This window comes from Macaca mulatta, chromosome 1 (genome assembly GCF_049350105.2).
Source record: "Macaca mulatta isolate MMU2019108-1 chromosome 1, T2T-MMU8v2.0, whole genome shotgun sequence".
In the NCBI taxonomy this organism is placed as follows: Eukaryota; Metazoa; Chordata; class Mammalia; order Primates; family Cercopithecidae; genus Macaca; species Macaca mulatta.
Window position 1 is genome coordinate 127,359,641 of NC_133406.1, and position 18,804 is coordinate 127,378,444.

General features: G+C 44.8%; 1 protein-coding gene across 1 annotated transcript; it reads left to right on the forward strand.

The window, feature by feature from the left end:
* The first annotated feature begins 17,705 nt into the window (after positions 1 to 17,705).
* LOC107000321 (large ribosomal subunit protein eL39-like) lies at positions 17,706 to 17,861 on the forward strand. The gene has a single exon (XM_077984940.1). The coding sequence runs from the start codon at positions 17,706 to 17,708 to the stop codon at positions 17,859 to 17,861; it is 156 nt and encodes a 51-aa protein (XP_077841066.1).
* Positions 17,862 to 18,804: the final 943 nt, after the last annotated feature.

The window sequence follows — 18,804 nt, forward strand, 5'->3', positions numbered from 1 at the left end:
TATTTCTTCTTCCAAATGTCTATTTTCTTCAGGAAAATATTGCTGTGTCTTCATTTTCATTACCAGGTTTCATTTCGGGCCTTGCTAAATTGATTGAATTAAATCATCCAGCTTGTGAGCCTTGATATTTGGGTATATGATTTATTTTCATTTGAATTTCTCCTTTTCTCTTCTTTGCTGTAAGGCAAGGAGGAGGGGAATTTTAAAACCATCTTATTTGAACTGAGAGCATCCAGGGCATTTAACCTTAAGGAAACAATGAAAAACTCCCTTTGTATGCCTGGGCATCATGGCAGATAGAGGAAGACTGTTCGAGGAGAAAACTGCTGCTGAGAGTGTTGGCAGGCTTGGCCTCAGGTTCGATTCTAATTTTCTTCGGACCCAAGTCGATAGTCTCTGTGTACCTCTCCTCTCTTCCCCTCTATAAAAATGAGGATTAGGCCAGGTGCAGTGGCTCATGCCTGTAATCCCGGCACTTTGGGGGGCCGAGGCGGGTGGATCACAAGGTCAGGAGATCGAGACCATCCTGGCCAACATGATGAAACCCCGTCTCTACTAAAAATACAAAAAAATTAGCCGGGCGTGGTGGCGGATGCCTGTAGTCCCAGCTACTCAGGGAGGCTGAGGCAGGAGAATGGCATGAACCCGCAAGGCGGAGCTTGCAGTGAGTGGAGATCGCACCACTGCACTCCAGCCTGGGCGACACAGCGAGACTCGTCTCAAAAAAAAAAAAGTTCATGCTTAGGGGTAAAAAGGCTATGATAATTCCTGAGGTGGACTCTTACTTGCCAGAGGATAGTTTCAGGGTGACTCTTAAGAATATTAGCTAAACAATTAAATCCTCCTATTTGATCAGCTTCTCCTTTTAGTCTTCCCAATATATTGGTCTTTCTTTGGTAAATGAAGGGATGAAACTAACACTGCACCAAATGGTGCATATAAACCAGCTTTTCACGTAAGATGGATTTGAATATCAAAGTCCTTAGTCTTTCTACTCTAATACCACACTCCCTCCATAGGGAAAAGATGCCATACTAGTAGCAGATAAACTTTTCCCCTCAATAACTAACGATTCTATAAAAGAAGAAATAAAACTAGTAAATAATCTTGGCTAAGGTTTTTTATACCTAGCAGTGTCTTCAAATGCAAATGGAAAGGTTGATGAAATATCTATTTTCCCTACTACATCACAACAGTTTAAATGACAAATTATTACCGGTTGGTGGCTGAGTAAATTTGTATGTGTATCAAGCACAATTGGTAATATATATCAAGCACAAGGAACTTGTTTTTCCTAAAAGTTTTAGATTTTGAAATTTGTCTAAGAAAGTTTTTGCCTGTCTTTGAAATTATCAATTTCTTTGAAAAATTATTAGGTTGGGTATCAGTGTTTTTTTCGTGTTTGTTGTAGTTTGTTTTTGAGACAGGGTCTCACTCTGTTGCCTAGGCTGGAGTGAGGTGGCACTATCAGTCACTGCTCACTGCAGCCTCAACCTTTCAGGGTCAAGCAATCCACCTACTTCAGCCTCCCAAGTAGCTGGGACTAACTATAACTTTTTTGTGTATGTGAGACGGTGTCTTGCTCTGTCTGTCACTCAGGCTGAAGTGCAGTGGCGCAATCTTGGCTCACTGAAACCTCTGCCCCCCAGGTTCAAGCAATTGTCTTTCCTCAGCCTCCTGAGTACCTGGGATTACAGGCACATGCCACCACACCTGACTAAGTTTTGTATTTTTTTAGTAGAGAAAGGATTTCACCATATTGGCCAGGCTGATCTCGAACTCCTGACCTCATAACTGTAACTTTTATAGAGACTGGATCTTTCTATGTTGCTTAGGCTGGTCTCCGACTCTTGAGTTCAAGCAATCCTCCTGCCTGGGCCTCACAAAGTGTTGGGATTACAGACATGAGCCACTGCGCCTGGCCTCAATAAATAGTTAGATGGATATGGTTATGAAGTCCCTGTGATACAAACATGGCATAATATTAAGTGAAAATACACAAACTAGACCTGAGGCAGTGGCTCACACCTATATTTCCATCTCTTTGGGAGGCCAAGGCAGGCAGATCACCTGAGGTCAGAAGTTAGAGACCAGCCTGACCAACATGGAGAAACCCCGTCTCTATAAAAATACAAAATTAGCCAGGCATGGTGGCGTGTGCCTGTAGTCCCAGCTATTCAGAGGGCTGAGGCAGGAGAATCTCTTGAACTCGGGAGGTGGAGGTTGTGGTAAGCCAAGATTGTGCCACTGCACTCCAGCCTGGGCAACAAGAGTGAAACTCCATCGCAAAAGAAAAAGAAAAAGAAAAAATAGTGATATCACAAAAAGAGGTGGAATTTGCTTGTCCATATGGCTATTATTTGTTCATTCACCAACAGATATTTATTGGACACTTAGTATATCCCAGGCATTCTTTCAGGCTTTGAGAATCCAGCAGTGAATAAAACACAATAATATGTTTTCACAGGCATCTTACATTCTAGTAGGGAAAAATAGGTGACGAACAGTAAGTTAATAAGAAAACAGTAGTTTTCAGAATAGAGCAATGGATATAAAATCAGCCTTCATTCATTCATTCACCCAAACTATTTTTTGTAGCATCTTCTATGTTTTGTGTCTGGCTCCATTAGCTGGATAGAGGGCATATAGCAGTGAACAAAATTCAGTTCCTAGCACCCAGAGGTTCTAGTGTAGTGGGGAAGATATGTAGTAACTGCTGTGGTGTGGTAACACATGGAGAAACCTAATCCAATCTTGGGAGAGCATAAAAAGATCAAAAATTATGTTTTTGAGCAAGTTAAATCTATCTGATCTTTGATAAACATTATAAAACTATTTTGAGGATTATGTGTGAAAGTACACAGCACACCGTGAGTACATAGTAACAGTATATTAAGTGCATAGTCATTGTAGAAATCCGAATCTCCTTGAACATTCTGCAATGCAGTGTAGCAAGTATCAGTTAGGTCATCAACCAGAACAACAATGAATAAAGAACAGCTGATGGTTGTATAGCTCATCCAATTTTACAAAGGCCTTTCAAATATATTCTATCATCTGATCCTGCAAAATCCTAGGGAAGTGAGTATAATTAAAAATACTGACTCTTTATCTGGGCCTTCATCATAGTGGGTCATCCTCCCGGGTTGTCAGGGAGCACAAAGCAGGATTGCAGACAGCTTAGCTGCTAGAGCTGAAGGTTGTGCTGGATGGAAGCTTTGGAATCATACAAGAATGCAAGAGACCAAATCCTGGGTGAACCTGAGGGTGAATAATGGCTAAACCAATCCCTGAGTTCTGCACCAAAATGTGTAAAATGGTTCCTGTCCCCACAAATATACAATCTGATTCTGTCCCTTGGCTTTGAAATGCATAATATGATGTTTTTTTCATTTGTGGATTTCCTTTCCTAATATGCTTTACTGATTCCAGAATTAAAACTTTGCATTTCCTGAGCTTACTCTGGCCAGATCCCAAGAGGAAGTGGCCAGAAGCCATTAAGAGGGCCAGGAGGGGAACTGGACCAGGATTAAAAGTCACCTGGTGTGCTGACAATCTGTATGTGTGTAATTATCAACAGAAGGTTTATAATGGTTGTAGTCTTTGTGATTTATCTTTCTTTTCCTTTCTCCACACTCTTTCCCCCCCGCCGCCGCTTCTAACCACTTTGAGGCCCAAAAAAAAAGGGCCCGGGTACTTTGGTCAGGCTCTATTTGTATATGCTTTTTAGAATGGGAGTTGTACAAACTTGATATCAACGCTTTTCGCTTTAAGTTTCAAGTACTATCTCAGTTCTTACATGCTAAGAATGAGAACCAGGCCTGCAGTAGCAGGTTTTCTGAGCTAGACACCTTGAGGGGGCTCTCCCTGTGCATCAGCCCCTCCCTCACTCCCACCCTTTCCTGTCCCCCCATGCCACAGTTGCCAAATCCTGTAGATTCAGCCAGTTTACTGTTTCTCCTTTCCATCCCCTCCTCTTCGTTTTCCTTGCTATTGGCTTAGTTTTCAACAGCTTCCGTCTTTTCTCATTCACCACTTCGGATCCAGCCTCAACAGTGCTGCCAGAATCATTTTTCCAAAAGGGCCAAATCTCTCAGTGGTTTTTTTTTTGTTTGTTTGTTTTTTGGTAACAATTTTTTTTAAAGCCTATACCTCTTTTATAACTACAAACAAGAGCAATAAAGATAATAAAGCTCAATCCAATAATGTCTTTTTTTTCTGCTTAAAATCCTGTAGTTTGAGGATAAAGTCCAAACTCCTTGGCTTCAGGCCTCACAGGGCCCTTCTGTGATTTCCTTCCTCCGTGAAGGAAACTCCTGAAGTTTCCTTCAGCCTTATCTCTTACCACTCTTCAGCCCACACCCTGCTCTCCAGGCCAACTACATTTCTTAGGGCTGACCTGTACCTGGAAGCCCCACCCTTCTTTCCCCTCTGCAGCAACGCCTTATCCTTTGAAATTTGGGAACCTTACCTGATCCCACGATTTCATTTCAATTGCCCTCTTAACTGAAGTGCAGTTACAATGCAAGTCTTTCAAATCTCAGGTCTCAAATCTCAGATAGGCCACTTACTAGCTCTGGGTCCTTAGGCAAGTTACTTAACCTCTAGGCCTTGGCTTCCGTATCTGTAAAATGGAACTAATAATAGAACTTAACTTACAGGGTCGCCATGAGGATTAAATCTATAAAACCCTTAGCATAGTGCCTGACATGGAATAAATGCTCACTGTGTATTAATTATTGCTTTCTCTTTCACAGATACCACTATTAAAGGATAGTTTTCAAAATGGTAAAAGCATAACTCAGAGAATAAACATACATTTATTTAAAACATGAATTAAGGAGGAAACTAGTAGGATTTTATAACTGTAAAATGGAACTTTACTTATAAAACTGCCTTTGCAAAATTATGACTGAGACAGCAAAAGAGATCTAACTTAACAGACTCCACGTTGCTTCTAACCTGCAAGCCGTCCTTGTTCATTCCTGGGTATAGGCCAAACTAACTTTGAGAGAAGCTTAGTTTATAGTTTAAACAAAGACAGCTCTTTCCCAAAGCAGATGTCCTTTTTGCCTGGGACTAACATTAGCCACAAGATTAGAAATTGTGATTTATGAGTCGTGCAGCTGGAGGCTACAAGATTCTGATCCTCCCTAAACTGCTCCTAAGATCAGTGCTTGAGATATTTTGCAGACTCGGCACTTGATGGATCATCTGGCACCCCCCAATTGAAAAACTGGCTCAAATGATCTTGTCGCCCCCACCCAGGAAGTGATTCAGTGCAAGAAGACAGCTCCGACTCCCTATGATTTCATCTCCGACAAATCAGCACTCCTGGCTCACTGGCTTTCCCCCGCCCACCAAGTTATCCTTAAAAATTCTGCTCCCTGAATGCCTGGGGAGACTGATTTGAGTAATAATAAAACTCTGGTCTCCAGGACAGCCGGCTCTGTGTAAATTACTCTTTCTCTATTGCAATTCCCCTGTCTTGATGAATGCTCTGTCTAGGCAGCAGGCAAGGTGAACCCCTCAGGCGGTTACACTTGGAAAGATTTGTTCTGTACTGGACAAAACGTATTTATTTGCATTGCCATGAACAGAAGTTGTTTGCATCCTGCATCCAGTTCTAGACAGAAAACATTTGCACCATCATCAGGCCTCCCCATTAACTTTCATTTCTACAGAGTTATAAAACAGTCCAGCACTTTTGTAGCATAGAATCGGATAACCTGGAACTCTAAATAACACACATTCCATTGAAAGACAGCCAGTAATTCTTTACCCATTTAAAAGTCTTTCACAATTTTTCCTAGCGCTGCAGTGCATTGTACACGTTAGTTTGCTCTTCTAAATCCCTACCAAACTGTAAACTTCTTGAGATGAGAGGGAACTGCACACAAAGTGAGATATACTGTTTGATTTTAGGGCCTGGGGAAGCTTCTGCAGGAGGTGACATTTCAACCAGGTAGAGAAAGATAATGCTGCATTTCTCCTGGAGAAAAGCATCCAGAGAGAGCTATGTAGGAACCATGGTAGAAGTGACAGTCAAGCATTGTTAAACACAGACTGTGTGCCAGGCCCTGGGCTAGGTTAAGAGGATAAAAAGCTGAATAAAGCCTGGTCTCTATTTTTAAGAAGCTTTAAGTCTGATGGTGGCATGAAAAGGAAATCAGTGCTTATAATATAGCGTGATGAGGACCCTAAAAGTCCGCAGGTCAAATTTCGGAGACTCACATGAACCAACGCAGAGTGTTCCCCAAGCCCAAGTCTGATTAAGGGCAGAAAACAGAGGAGACCCCAGTGGGCCTGTGGGCTACTGGATAGGAAAAGCAAATTATTTTTCTCTGTACTCAACACTCGACATAGAATACGCCTGTGATCAAATGTATAGGGATTTTTCTCCACATCAAGCAATTTTCCAATTTTCTACAGACACCAACTGAGAGTCTTACAACTAAACTCAATTTTGATACTATCTAACCTAGGTATAGTGTCAGATCACACAGACCCAGTTCCAGGCTGGGCATGGTGGCTTACGCCTGTAATCCCAGCACTTTGGGAGACTGAGGTGGGTGGATCATCCGAGCTCAGGAGTTCCAGACCAGCCTGGGCAACATGGTGAAACCCCATCTCTACTAAAAATACAAAAAATTAGGCAGGCATAGTGGCACACGCCTGTAATCTCAACTACTTGGGAGGCTAAGGCAGGAGAGTTGCTTGAACCCAGGAGGTGGAGGTTGCAGTGAGCCGAGATTGCGCCACTCCACTCAAGCCTGGGTGAAAAAGCAAGACCCTGTCTCAAAAAAAAAAAAAAAGGACTCAGTTCCACACGTTCACACTCCAACTGCAAATAGTAGACCTTCATGTTACTCACAACTTCTGTCCAACTTAGCTACAAATTAGAGGTTTTACAAATTAGACCCTTTCTTGGGTTCAATCACTTGCTACAGTGGGTCACAGAATTAAGGGAAACGCTTTACTTTCATTTACCGATTTATTATAAAGGTGTAAAATAAAATGTATGGGAAGCCATTGTTTTGGACTGAGCTCCTGCACTAGACCCCAAAAGAAAAAATCAAAATGGAGTCACTTATGCTAAGTGTCATGCAATCAAGCTGAAACTTTAAGGAAGCAGGAAAATTCCCCATTAGACCAATTTTTCCTAAAAACAAAAGATTCATACCAACCAGTCAGAAGACGCCCAGTCAACCTGAACTGGCATGTTAAGGCAGTCTCCTCTTAACTCTTACAAGGAAAGTAACCTGAAGTAACCTGATGTTAACAATCTGCTTCTGGGCCGGGCGCGGTGGCTCACGCCTGTAATCCCAGCACTTTGGAAGGCCGAGGCGGGCGGATCACAAGGTCAGCAGATCGAGACCATGGTGAAACCCCGTCTCTACTAAAAATAGAAAAAATTAGCCGGGCGCAGTGGCGGGCGCCTGTAGTCCCAGCTACTCGGGAGGCTGAGGCCGGAGAATGGCGTGAACCCGGGAGGCGGAGCTTGCAGTGAGCCGAGATTGCGCCACTGCACTCCATCCTGGGCGACAGAGCGAGACTCCGTCTCAAAAAAAAAAAAAAAAAAATCTGCTTCTGGTATTATTGTTTCCTCACTCCTGCTCTAGCTATCTTATAAAAACCAACTGTTACGCCGGGCACAGTGGCTCACACCTCTAATCCCAGCACTTTGGGAGGCCAAGGTGAGCAGATCATGTGGTCAAGAGATTGAGAGACCAACTTGGCCAACATGGTGAAACCCCATCTCTACTAAAAATACAAAAATTAGCTGGGCATGGTGGCGGGCGCCTGTAGTCCCAGCTACTCAGGAGGCTGAGGCAGGAGAATCGCTTGAACCCAGGAGGCGGAGGTTGTAGCGAGCCACCATCATACCACTGCACTCCAGCCTGGCGACAGAGCAAGACTCCGTCTCCAAAAAAAGAAAAAAACTGGTTTGCCATCCTAGCAGAGCACTTACCTATTTTTTAGATGAGATGCTGTCTGATTTATGAATTGCTAATAAAAACCAACTTGATCTTTAGACTAAATTTATTGAAATTTTGTAACAGTTCTGGTGACCATGAAGGGACTTGAAGAAGACTGTTGATGACCCTGAGGCCCTTGAAGGATGCAGATAAGGTGCTCCTTAATCCTTTAGAGTCCCCTGTCTTCCTCACAGTGCTCCCAATGTCATGAGTAAGTTCCTACCAGGGCCAGCTCTTTGTATTTGAGCTCCTGGTAATTTTGGCTTTAGGGTGCCAAGGGTTGTGTTGTGGCAGAGTAAATGACCTTTGGGACTTTTGGTGATTGTTGCATCGCTACCAAAGAATCACAGTTTTAAAGATAACTGACAGTGACTGCAGCAAGTGGCAGTTACTGCAGGGAGTGTTAGACACTATTTTTCAGAAATTCACAGGGATTTGGGTTTTCTCCTCTTTGTTTCTCTTTCTTGCACACTAAGATAGGGAAAGATCATCGACTATGTTGGCTAAGGAATCTTGGAACCAAACCACAACTTAATTGACAGGTATGGGAAGGTCACCTAAAAGCTGTTAGACCACCTATCACCTAAATATATAACTACTGAAAGGATAAGATGGCTGGGCATGGTAGCTCACATCTGTAATCCCAGCACTTCAGGAGGGCGAGGCGGGCGGATCACCTGAGGTCTGGAGTTGGATAGCAGCCTGACCAACATGGAGAAACCCCGTCTCTACTAAAAATACAAAATTACCTGTGCATGATGGCACATGCCTGTAATCCCAGCTACTCGGGAGGCTGAGGCAGGAGAATCGCTTGAACCCAGGAGGCAGAGGTTGTAGTGAGCCGAGATTGCACCACTGCACTCCAGCCTGGGCAACAAGAGCAAAACTCAGTCTCAAAAAAAAAAAAAAAAAAAAAAGAAAGAAAGAAAGAAAAGAAAGAAAAAGAAAGGATAAGGGTTAGTTTGATACTAGGTTACCCACGAGCCCAGAAAATTTCCTCGCAACAAGAAACACTGAAAACATCACATCACCCAACCTCATGATATTTCCCTCTCAGGCTTTTATCTCAGCTCTCATATTGAGAAAATAGGCATCTCATCGGAGAAACCCAATATGCTAAACAACTGAGGACTCCACCTTCCAGTATGCCTGCCTTTTATTTTTTATTTTTATTTTATTTATTTTTTTGAGAGGAGTCTCGCTCTGTCGCCCAGCTGGAGGGCAATGGCACGATCTCGGCTTAAGGCAACCTCCACTCCCGGGTTCAAGTGATTCTCCTGCCTCAGCCTCCCGAGTAGCTGGGATTACAGAGTGTGCACCATCATGCCCAGCTAATTTTTTTTATTTTTAGTAAAGACAGGTTTTCACCATGTTGGCCAGGCTGGCCTGGATCTCCTGACCTCAGGTGATCCTCCTGCCTCAGCCTCCCAAAGTGCTGGGATTACAGGCGTGAACAACCGCGCCTGGGCCTAAGTTAAAATTGAGTAATATATATTCTTTAAATGTCTAGATCATTTCCAAAAAAGATAAAATGCTGAAACATTAATTACTGAACCTAAGTATAAGCTTAGCTATTTTTGGCTTATTATTATAGAAGAACTAAAGATATTTGAGTTGCCGGGCGCGGTGGCTCACGCCTGTAATCCCAGCACTTTGGGAGGCCGAGGCGGGCGGATCACAAGGTCAGGAGATCGAGACCACGGTGAAACCCCGTCTCTACTAAAAATACAAAAAATTAGCCGGGCGCGGTTGTGGGCACCTGTAGTCCCAGCTACTCAGGAGGCTGAGGCAGGAGAATGGCGTGAACCCGGGAGGCGGAGCTTGCAGTGAGCCGAGATCGCGCCACTGCACTCCAGCCTGGGCGACAGAGCGAGACTCCGTCTCAAAAAAAAAAAAAAAAAAAAAAAAAGATATTTGAGTTTGCTAGTAAATATGTTCTGTGTAACACTGAAAAGCTGCACTATGAAGAAACACTTTTTTTTTTTTTTTTTTTTTTTTGAGACGGAGTCTCGCTCTATCACCCAGGCTGGAATGCGTGCAGTGGCGCAATCTCAGCTCACTGCAACCTCCGCCTCCCGAGTTCAAGCGATTCTTCTGCCTCAGCCTCCTGAGTAGCTGGGATTATAGGTGTGTACCACCACACCTGGCTGATTTTTATATTTTTAGTAGAGACAGTGTTTCACCATCTTGGCCAGGATGGTCTTGAACTCCTCACCTCGTAATCCACCCACTTTGGCCTCCAAAAGTGCTGGGATTACAGGTGTGAGCCACCATACCCGGCAGAAACACATACATCTAAAGATTACAAAATTGTGTCAATCTATAATATAATGGTATGTGACAGTCAATTTACATTAAAAATTAAGGGAGGCCAGGCATGGCGGCTCACCTCTGTAATCCCAGCACTTTAGGAGGCCAAGGCAGGAGGATCACTTGAGTTCAGGAGCTCAAGACCAACCTGTCTCTACCAAAAATACAAAAATTAGCCAGGTGTCATGGTACAAGCCTATAATTTCAGCACTTTGGGAGGCTGAGCCAGGTGAATCGCCTGAAGTCAAGAGTTCAAGACCAGCCTGGCCAACATGGTGAAACCCCATCTCTACTAAAAATACAAAAATTAGCCAGGAGCAGTGTCGAGTGCCTGTAGTCCCAGCTACTCAGGAGGCTGAGGCAAAAGAATCACTTGAACCCAGGAGGCGGAGGTCGCAGTGAGCCAAGATGGTGCCACTGCACTTCAGTCTGGGTGACAGAGTGAGACTCCATCTTAGAGGAAAAAAAAAAAAGTTATAAAAATTAAGGAAGTTGCGGGGCTCGGTGGCTCACGCCTGTAATCCCAGCACTTTGGGAGGCCAAGGCAGGCGGATCACAAGGTCAGGAGATCGAGACCACGGTGAAACCCCGTCTCTACTAAAAATACAAAAAATTAGCTGGGCTCGGTGGCGGGCGCCTGTAGTCCCAGCTACTCAGGAGGCTGAGGCAGGAGAATGGCGTGAACCCGGGAGGCGGAGCTTGCAGTGAGCCGAGATCGCGCCACTGCACTCTAGCCTGGGACAGCGCCGGACTCTGTCTCAAAAAAAAAAAAACAAAAAAAAAATTAAGGGAGTTGGCCGGGCACCATGGCTCAAGCCTGTAATCCCAGCTCTGGGGTCTGAGGTGGGAGGATCGCTTGGGTCCAGGAGCTAGAAACCAACCTGGCCAACATGATGAAACCCCTGTCTCTACTAATAATACAAAAAGTAGCTGGGCATGGTAGCAGGTGCCTGTAATCCCAGCTACTTGGGAGACTAAGTTAGGAGAATCACTTGGACCCAGGACTTGGAGGCTGCAGTGAGCCAAGATCATACCACTGCATTCCAGCCTGGGTGACAGAGTGAGACTCCATCTCAGAAAGAAAAAAAAAAGAGGTTATAAAAATTAAGGTTGTTGGCCAGTCGCAGTGGCTCATGCCTACAATCCTAGCACTTTGGGAGGCCAAGGTGGGTGAATCACCTGAGGTCAGGAGTTTGAACACAGCCTGGCCAACATGGTCAAATCTTGCTTATACTAAAAATACAAAAGTTAGCTGGGTGTGGAGGTGTGTGCCTATAATCCCAGCTACCCAGGAGGCTGGGGCAGGAGAATCGCTGGAACCCAGGAGGTGGAGGATACAGTGAGCCGAGATCACACCACTCCACTCCAGCCTGCGCAACAGAGCAAGACTCCATTTCCAAAAAAAAAAAATAAAGGAGTTAAGAATTCTAATTCATACATTGTAATTAAAACTACTAGAAATGATAAGGGAAACAACTTTGTATGTAAAATATATGATAAAAATAAGGTGTAGTTTTGGGGGAGTGGGAAAAATTATAACATATAAAGATATGGCTTTTTGTTAATTGTTGAGGGAAGGCCGGGTGCAGTGACTCAAGCCTGTAATCCCAGCACTTTGGGAGGCTGAGCCGGGTGAATCGCCTGAAGTCAAGAGTTCAAGACCAGCCTGGCCAACATGGTGAAACCCCATCTCTACTAAAAATACAAAAATTAGCCAGGGGCAGTGGCAAGTGCCTGTAATCCCAGCTACTTAGGAGGCTGAGGCAGGAGAATCGCTTGAACCCAGGAGGTGGAGGTTGCCGTGAGCCAAGATCGCACCACTGCACTCTAGCCTGGGTGACAGAGTAATACCTTATCTCAAAAAAAAAAAAAAAAAAAAAAATTGTTAAGGGATAAAGAAAGTGATTTTTGTCCTAACATACACACAGGTTGGTTGTTTTATTTATTTATTTATTTATTTTGGGATGGAGTCCCACTCCATTGCCCAGGCTGGAGTGCAGTGGCATGATTTCAGCTCACTGTAGCCTCCGCCTCTCGGGTTCAAATGATTCTCCTGCCTCAGCCACCTGAGTAGCTGGGATTAAAGGCACCCGCCACCACGCCCTGCTAATTTTTATATATTTAGTAGAGACAGAGTTTCACCGTGTAGGCCAGGCTGGTCTTGAACTGCTGACCTCAGGTGATTCACCCACCTTGGCCTCCCAAAGTGCTGGGATTACAGGTGTGAGCCACTGCGCCCAGCCTATTTTATTTTATTTTAAGATGAGTGTCACTCTGTCGCCTAGGCTGGGGTGCAGCTGCATGATCTCAGCTCACTGCAACCTCGGCCTCCTGGGTTCAAGTGTTTCTTCTGCCTCAGCCTCCTGAAGAGCTGGGACCACAGGTGTGCACCACCATGCCCAGCTAATTTTTTATTTTGGTGTTTTTAGTAGAGACGGGGTTTCGCCACGATGGCCAGGCTGGTCTCAAACTCCTGACCTCAGGTGATCCACCTGAGAGATAGGACTAGCTGGATTTCCTAGGCCGTCTAAGAATTCCTAAGTCTAGCTGGAATTTAAAGGTGACCGCACCCACCTTTAAACAGGAGGCTTGTAACTCAGCTCACACCCGAGGAATCAGGTAGTAAAGAGGGTTCACTAAAATGCAGATTAGGCTAAAAGCAGGAGGTAAAGAAATAGTCAAATCATCTATTATCTGAAAGCACAGGGGGAGGGACAATGATTGGGAAATAAACCCCAGGCATTCAAACCAGGAGTGGGCAAACCCCCTTGTCCCCTCCCTTTGTATGGGAGTTCTGTTTTCACTCTATTAAATCTTGCAACTGCACACTCTTCTGGTCCATGTTTGTTCTGGCTCGAGCTGAGCTTTCACTCGCCATCCACCACTGCTGACCGCCATCATCGCAGACCCGCAGCTGACTTCCACCCCTCTGCATCTGGCAGGGCGTCCACTGCGCTTCTGATCCAGCAAGGCATCCATTGCCACTCCCAATGGGGCTGGAGACTCGCCATTGTTCCAGCGAAGCTAAGTGCTGGGTTCGTCCTAACCAAGCTGAACACTAGTTGCTGGGTTCCGCAGTTCTCTTCCGTGACCCACGGCTTCTAATAGAGCTGTAACACTCACCACATGGCCCAAGATTCCATTCCTTGGAATCTGTGAGGCAAGAACTCCAGGTCAGAGAACAGAAGGCTTGCCGCCATCTTGGGAGCAGCCTGCCACCATCTTGGGAGCTCGAAGAACAAAGACCCACCAGTAACACGCCCACCTTGGCCTCCCAAAGTGCTGCGATTACAGGCATGAGCCACCACGCTTAGCCCACAGGTTGTTTTAGAATGAAGAAATTGAATAAAGGCAAAAACTGAATAGATAGAAAGTTGAGAAGAGCAAGAGAGCAAAAATAAGAATCTGGTGTGTCCAATCAGTTGAAATTGAATAGATTTATTCTAGGAGTTTTTAAAAATAAATCTTAATGTCAAAGTTACACTGATGCAAAGCTAGAATTTTATCTTTTTTTTTTTTTTTTTGAGACAATCTCACTGTGTCACCCAGGTTCTAGTGCAGTGGTGTGAACAGGGCTCACTGCAGTCTCAACTTCCTGGGCTCACGTGATCCTCCCACCTCAGCCCCCAAAGTAGCTGAGACTACAGGCACGTGCCACCATGCTGACACTGCGCTTTGCAAAATTACGACTGAGACAGTGAGAGATCTAACTAACTGACTCCATCTTTCTTCCAGTCTTTAAGCTGTTGTTCCTTCCTGGGCATAGGCTAAACTAACTTTGGGAGGAACTTATAGTTTACAGTTTAAAACAAAACAGCCCTTTCTCAAAACCTCTTTCTTGCCGGGACTAGACTGCTTTTGTAGGATTAACAAGTTAGCCACAAGATTAGAAATTAGAAATTATGGTTTAGGAGTCGTGCGGCTGGAGGCTACAAAATTCTGACCCTCCCTAAACTGCTCCTAAAATCAGTGCTTGAGATGTTTTGCAGACTTGGCACTTAACTGATAAACTGGCACCACCGAGTAGATAAACTGGCTCAACTGATCTTGTAGCCTCCCACCCAGGAAATGACTCTTGGCACAAGAGGATGGCTTCAGCTTCCCAAGATTTCAGCTGCGACTCAACCAATCAACACTCTCAACTCACTGGCCTTCCCCCACCCACCAAATTATCCTTAAAAACTCTGATTCCCAAATACTCTGGGAGACTGATTTAAGTAATAATAAAACTCCAGTCTCCAGCACAGCTGGCTGTGCATGAATTACTCTTTCTCTGTTGCAATTCCCCTGTTTTGATAAATCAGCTATATCTAAGCAACTGGCAAGGTGAACCCATTGGGTTGTTAAAATGCCTGTCTAATTTTTGTATTTTGTGTAGAGACGAGGTTTCGCCAAGTTTGCCTGGCTGGTCTCAAACCCCTGACCTCTGGCAACCCACTTTGGATCTTCCAAAGTGCTAAGATTACAGCACCACCACACCCAGACAAATTTGGCCTTTTAAAACAATAGGATTTCCTTGGAGTAGATAAGAGACTGTGAAAGGGATTCTTTATCTTTTAAGTGATCTGTGTGGGGTGGGGGGGAAGAGCTTCTGTGTTTTATCAAGAAAATTTCATGTGCTTCATGTTATCTGGTATTGGGTTTTGTTTTTGTTTTTGTTTTTGTTTGGAGATGGAGTTTCACTCTTGTTGCCCAGGCTGGAGTGCAATGGTGCAGTCTCGGCTTACTGCAACCTCCACCTCCCGGGTTTAAGTGATTCTCCTGCCTCAGCCTCCTGAGTAACTGGGATTACAGACATGTGCCAACACGCCCTGCTAATTTTCTATTTTTAGTAGAGATGGGGTTTCTCCATGTTGGTCAGGCTGGTCTTGAACTCTGGACCTCAGGTGACCTGCCCGCCTCGGCCTCCCAAGGTGCTGGAATTACAGTCGTGAGCCATCGCGCCTGGCCTGTATTAGGTCTTTTGATTATTTAAGAACTTAGTCTTCTCAATATTAAAACTGCTAATGTGGCCGGGCTTAGTGGCTCACGCCTGTAATCCCAGCACCCTGGGAGGCCGAGGCAGGTGGATCACGAGGTCAGGAGATCAGACCATCCTGGCTAACATGGTGAAACCCCGTCTCTACTAAAAACACATAAAAATTAGCCAGTTGTGGTGGCGGGCGCCTGTAGTTCCAGCTGCTGGGGTAGCTGAGGCAGGAGAATGGCATGAACCCGGGAGGCGGAGCTTGCAGTGAGCCAAGATCTTGCCACTGCACTCCAGTCTAGGTGATAGAGTGACACTCCATCTCAAAAAAAAAAAAAAAGTGCTAATGTTTTTTAAAACTGTAATTTTCTGTATTTGCCTTTGAAATGTTTAGTCACTTTGACATTTCTTTGTAATTATCTGTGATCCTATTAAATCAAGTGTTGTTTTGGCCAGGCACGGTGGCTCATGCCTGTAATCCCAGCACTCTGGGAGGCTGAGGCGGGCGGATCACCTGACTTTGGGAGTTTGAGACCAGCCTGACCAACATGGAGAAACCCTATCTCTACTAAAAATACAAAATTAGTTAGGTGTGGTGGCACATGCCTATAATCCCAGCTATTAGGGAGGCTGAGGCAGGAGAATCCCTTGAACCTGGGAGGTGGAGGTTGCGGTGAGCCAAGATTGTGCCATTGCACTCCAGCCTGGGCAACAAGAGTGAAACTCTGTCTCAAAAAAAAAAAAAAAAATCTAGTGTTGTTTTGTTTTGTTTTGTTTTGAGACAGAATCTCGCTGTTGCCCAGGCTGGAGTGCAATGGTGTGATCTCGGCTTACTACAACCTCCACCTCCCAGGTTCAAGTGATTCTCTTGCCTCAGCCTCCTGAGTAGCTGGGATTACAGGCGCCCACCACCACACCCGGCTAATTTTATATTTTTAGTAGAGATAGGGTTTCTCCATGTTAATCAGGATGGTCTTAAACTCCCAACCTCAGGTGATCCTCCCACCTTGACCTCCCAAAGTGCTAGGATTACAGGCATGAACCACCGTGCCCAGCCAATAATGAATTTTCTATGTCAATTGTATTATAATAAACTCACATCAGATTTTTTTTTTTTTTTTTTTTTTTGGGACAGAGTCTCGCTGTGTCACCCAGGCTGGAGTGCAGTGGCGCGATCTCGGCTCACTGCAAGCTCCGCCTCCCGGGTTCACGCCATTCTCCCGCCTCAGCCTCCGAGTAGCTGGGACTACAGGCGCCCGCCACAACGCCCAGCTAGTTTTTTTTGTATTTTTAGTAGAGACGGGGTTTCATCATGTTAGCCAGGATGGTCTCGATCTCCTGACATCGTGATCCACCCGCCTCGGCCTCCCAAAGTGCTGGGATTACAGGCTTGAGCCACCGCGCCCGGCCTCACATCAGATTTTTAACCATGACCATTTTAAGTCTTGTTATCCTCAGACAGTTAACTATTTTACTCTGATACTTTCCTGAAAGCTTTTGCAAACAACTATAATCCTAAAATGTTTCATCTTCAAGGAAATTCATGGAAAGGACTCTGACAAGTATAGGTGTCTGATATCTATTAGATTATACCATTGGAGTGGGTAAGAATTTCCAGAACTTGGCCAGGCGCGGTGGCTCAAGCCTGTAATCCCAGCACTTTGGGAGGCCGAGACGGGCGGATCACGAGGTCAGGAGATCGAGACCATCTTGGCTAACACGGTGAAACCCCGTCTCTACTAAAAAAATACAAAAAACTAGCCAGGCGAGGTGGCGGGCTCCTGTAGTCCCAGCCACTCGGGAGGCTGAGGCAGGAGAATGGCGTAAACCCGGGAGGCGGAGCTTGCAGTGAGCTGAGGTCCGGCCACTGCACTCCAGCCTGGGCGACAGAGCGAGACTCCGTCTCAAAAAAAAAAAAAAAAAAGAATTTCCAGAACTCTAAGGAAACTGATGGGTTCATGAAACTGCTAACCCAACACTAGGCAGGACAAGAATTAATCACATGAGACTGAATAAACTGACAAGGATAATGTTTGTGCCTTTTTGTTTAAAATATTTCTGGTTCTTTAATATTTGTTTCCTAGGCCGGGTGTGGTGGCTCATGCCTGTAATCCCAGTACTTTGAGAGGCCAAGGGGGGTGGATGACCTGAGGTCAGGACTTCCAAGACCAGCCTGATGAACATGGTGAAACCCCGTCTCTACTAAAAATACAACAATTAGCTGGGTGTGGTGGTGGGCGCCTGTAATCCCAGCTACTTGGGAGGCTGAGGTAGGAGAATCGCTTGAACCCGGGAGGTGGAGGTTGCAATGAGCCAAGATAGTACCATTGCACCCTAGCCTGGGTGACAGAGCAAGACTCTGTCTCAAAAAAAAAAAAAAAGATTAATAAAATATAATACTCTCTTTGTTTCTCTGCCATCGTGGTGTGTGCTTGACTCTGCTTCTCGCCATGTCTTCTCACAAGACCTTCAGGATTAAGCCATTCCTGGCTAAGAAACAAAAGCAAAATCGTTCCATTCCGCAGTGGATTCAGATGAAAACTGGTAATAAAATAAGGTACAACTCCAAAAGGAGACATTGGAGAAGAACCAAGCTGGGTCTATAAAGAATTGCACTTAAGATGGCACACATATTTATGCTGTCTGAAGGTCACAGTCACGTTACCATCTGAAGCTGAAAATGTCACCACTATCTGGAGAGTTCAACATGTTTTCCTCTCTGAATCTGTTATGAACATGTTGGTTGGCTGGGTTCAGTAATAAATATGAGGCCTTTCATTTCAAATAAATAAATAATTTGTTTTCTTGATTTAAGAATTTTTTTTCTTTTTTCTTAAGCTATCTGTAGCTTACAGAAATTTGGTAAAGTATACTTTTGTGAACAAAAATGATAACATTTACTTTTTTCTCGCTACCCGATCCCTCCAGAATTATGAAACTATTAGTAAGTATTCTTATTTTTATGGCAATATAATTGTTTGCATAAGTTCAATAAGAACCTGTTTTCCTGTAGCAAACATAATGGAAACACTGGTTAAATTAACCAAGGCTTTAACTGGAATGTCATATTTTGAGATATGACTAGGCAGCTTTAAGGAACTAAGGTTGGCATTACGGAGCCAATAAAGCACCCCTTGGAACAAAACTGACCTGGCTTAAAAAGGTTTCTAGTCAGCCGGGTGCAGTGGCTCATGCCTGTAATCCCAGCACTTTGGGAGGCCAAGGCGGGTGGATCACCTGAGGCGAAACCCCGCCTCTACTAAAAATACAAAAATTAGCCGGGTGTGATGGCACACACCTGTAATCCCAGGTACTCAGGAGGCTGAGGCAGGAGAATCACTTGAACCCAGGAGGCAGAGGTTGCAGTGAGCCGAGATCGCGCCACTGTACTCCAGCCTGGGTAAGAATGAGAATCTGTCTCAAAAAAAAAAAAAAAAAAAAAAAAAAAAAAGCCGGGCTCAGTGGCTCACGCCTGTAATCCCAGCACTTTGGGAGGCTGAGGCAGGCGGATCACGAGGTCAGGAGATCGAGACCATCCTGACTAACACA

Excerpts from the sequence above, each read along its gene's own strand:
- LOC107000321 (XM_077984940.1), top strand. The coding sequence starts at position 17,706 with ATGTCTTCTCACAAGACCTTCAGGATTAAGCCATTCCTGGCTAAGAAA.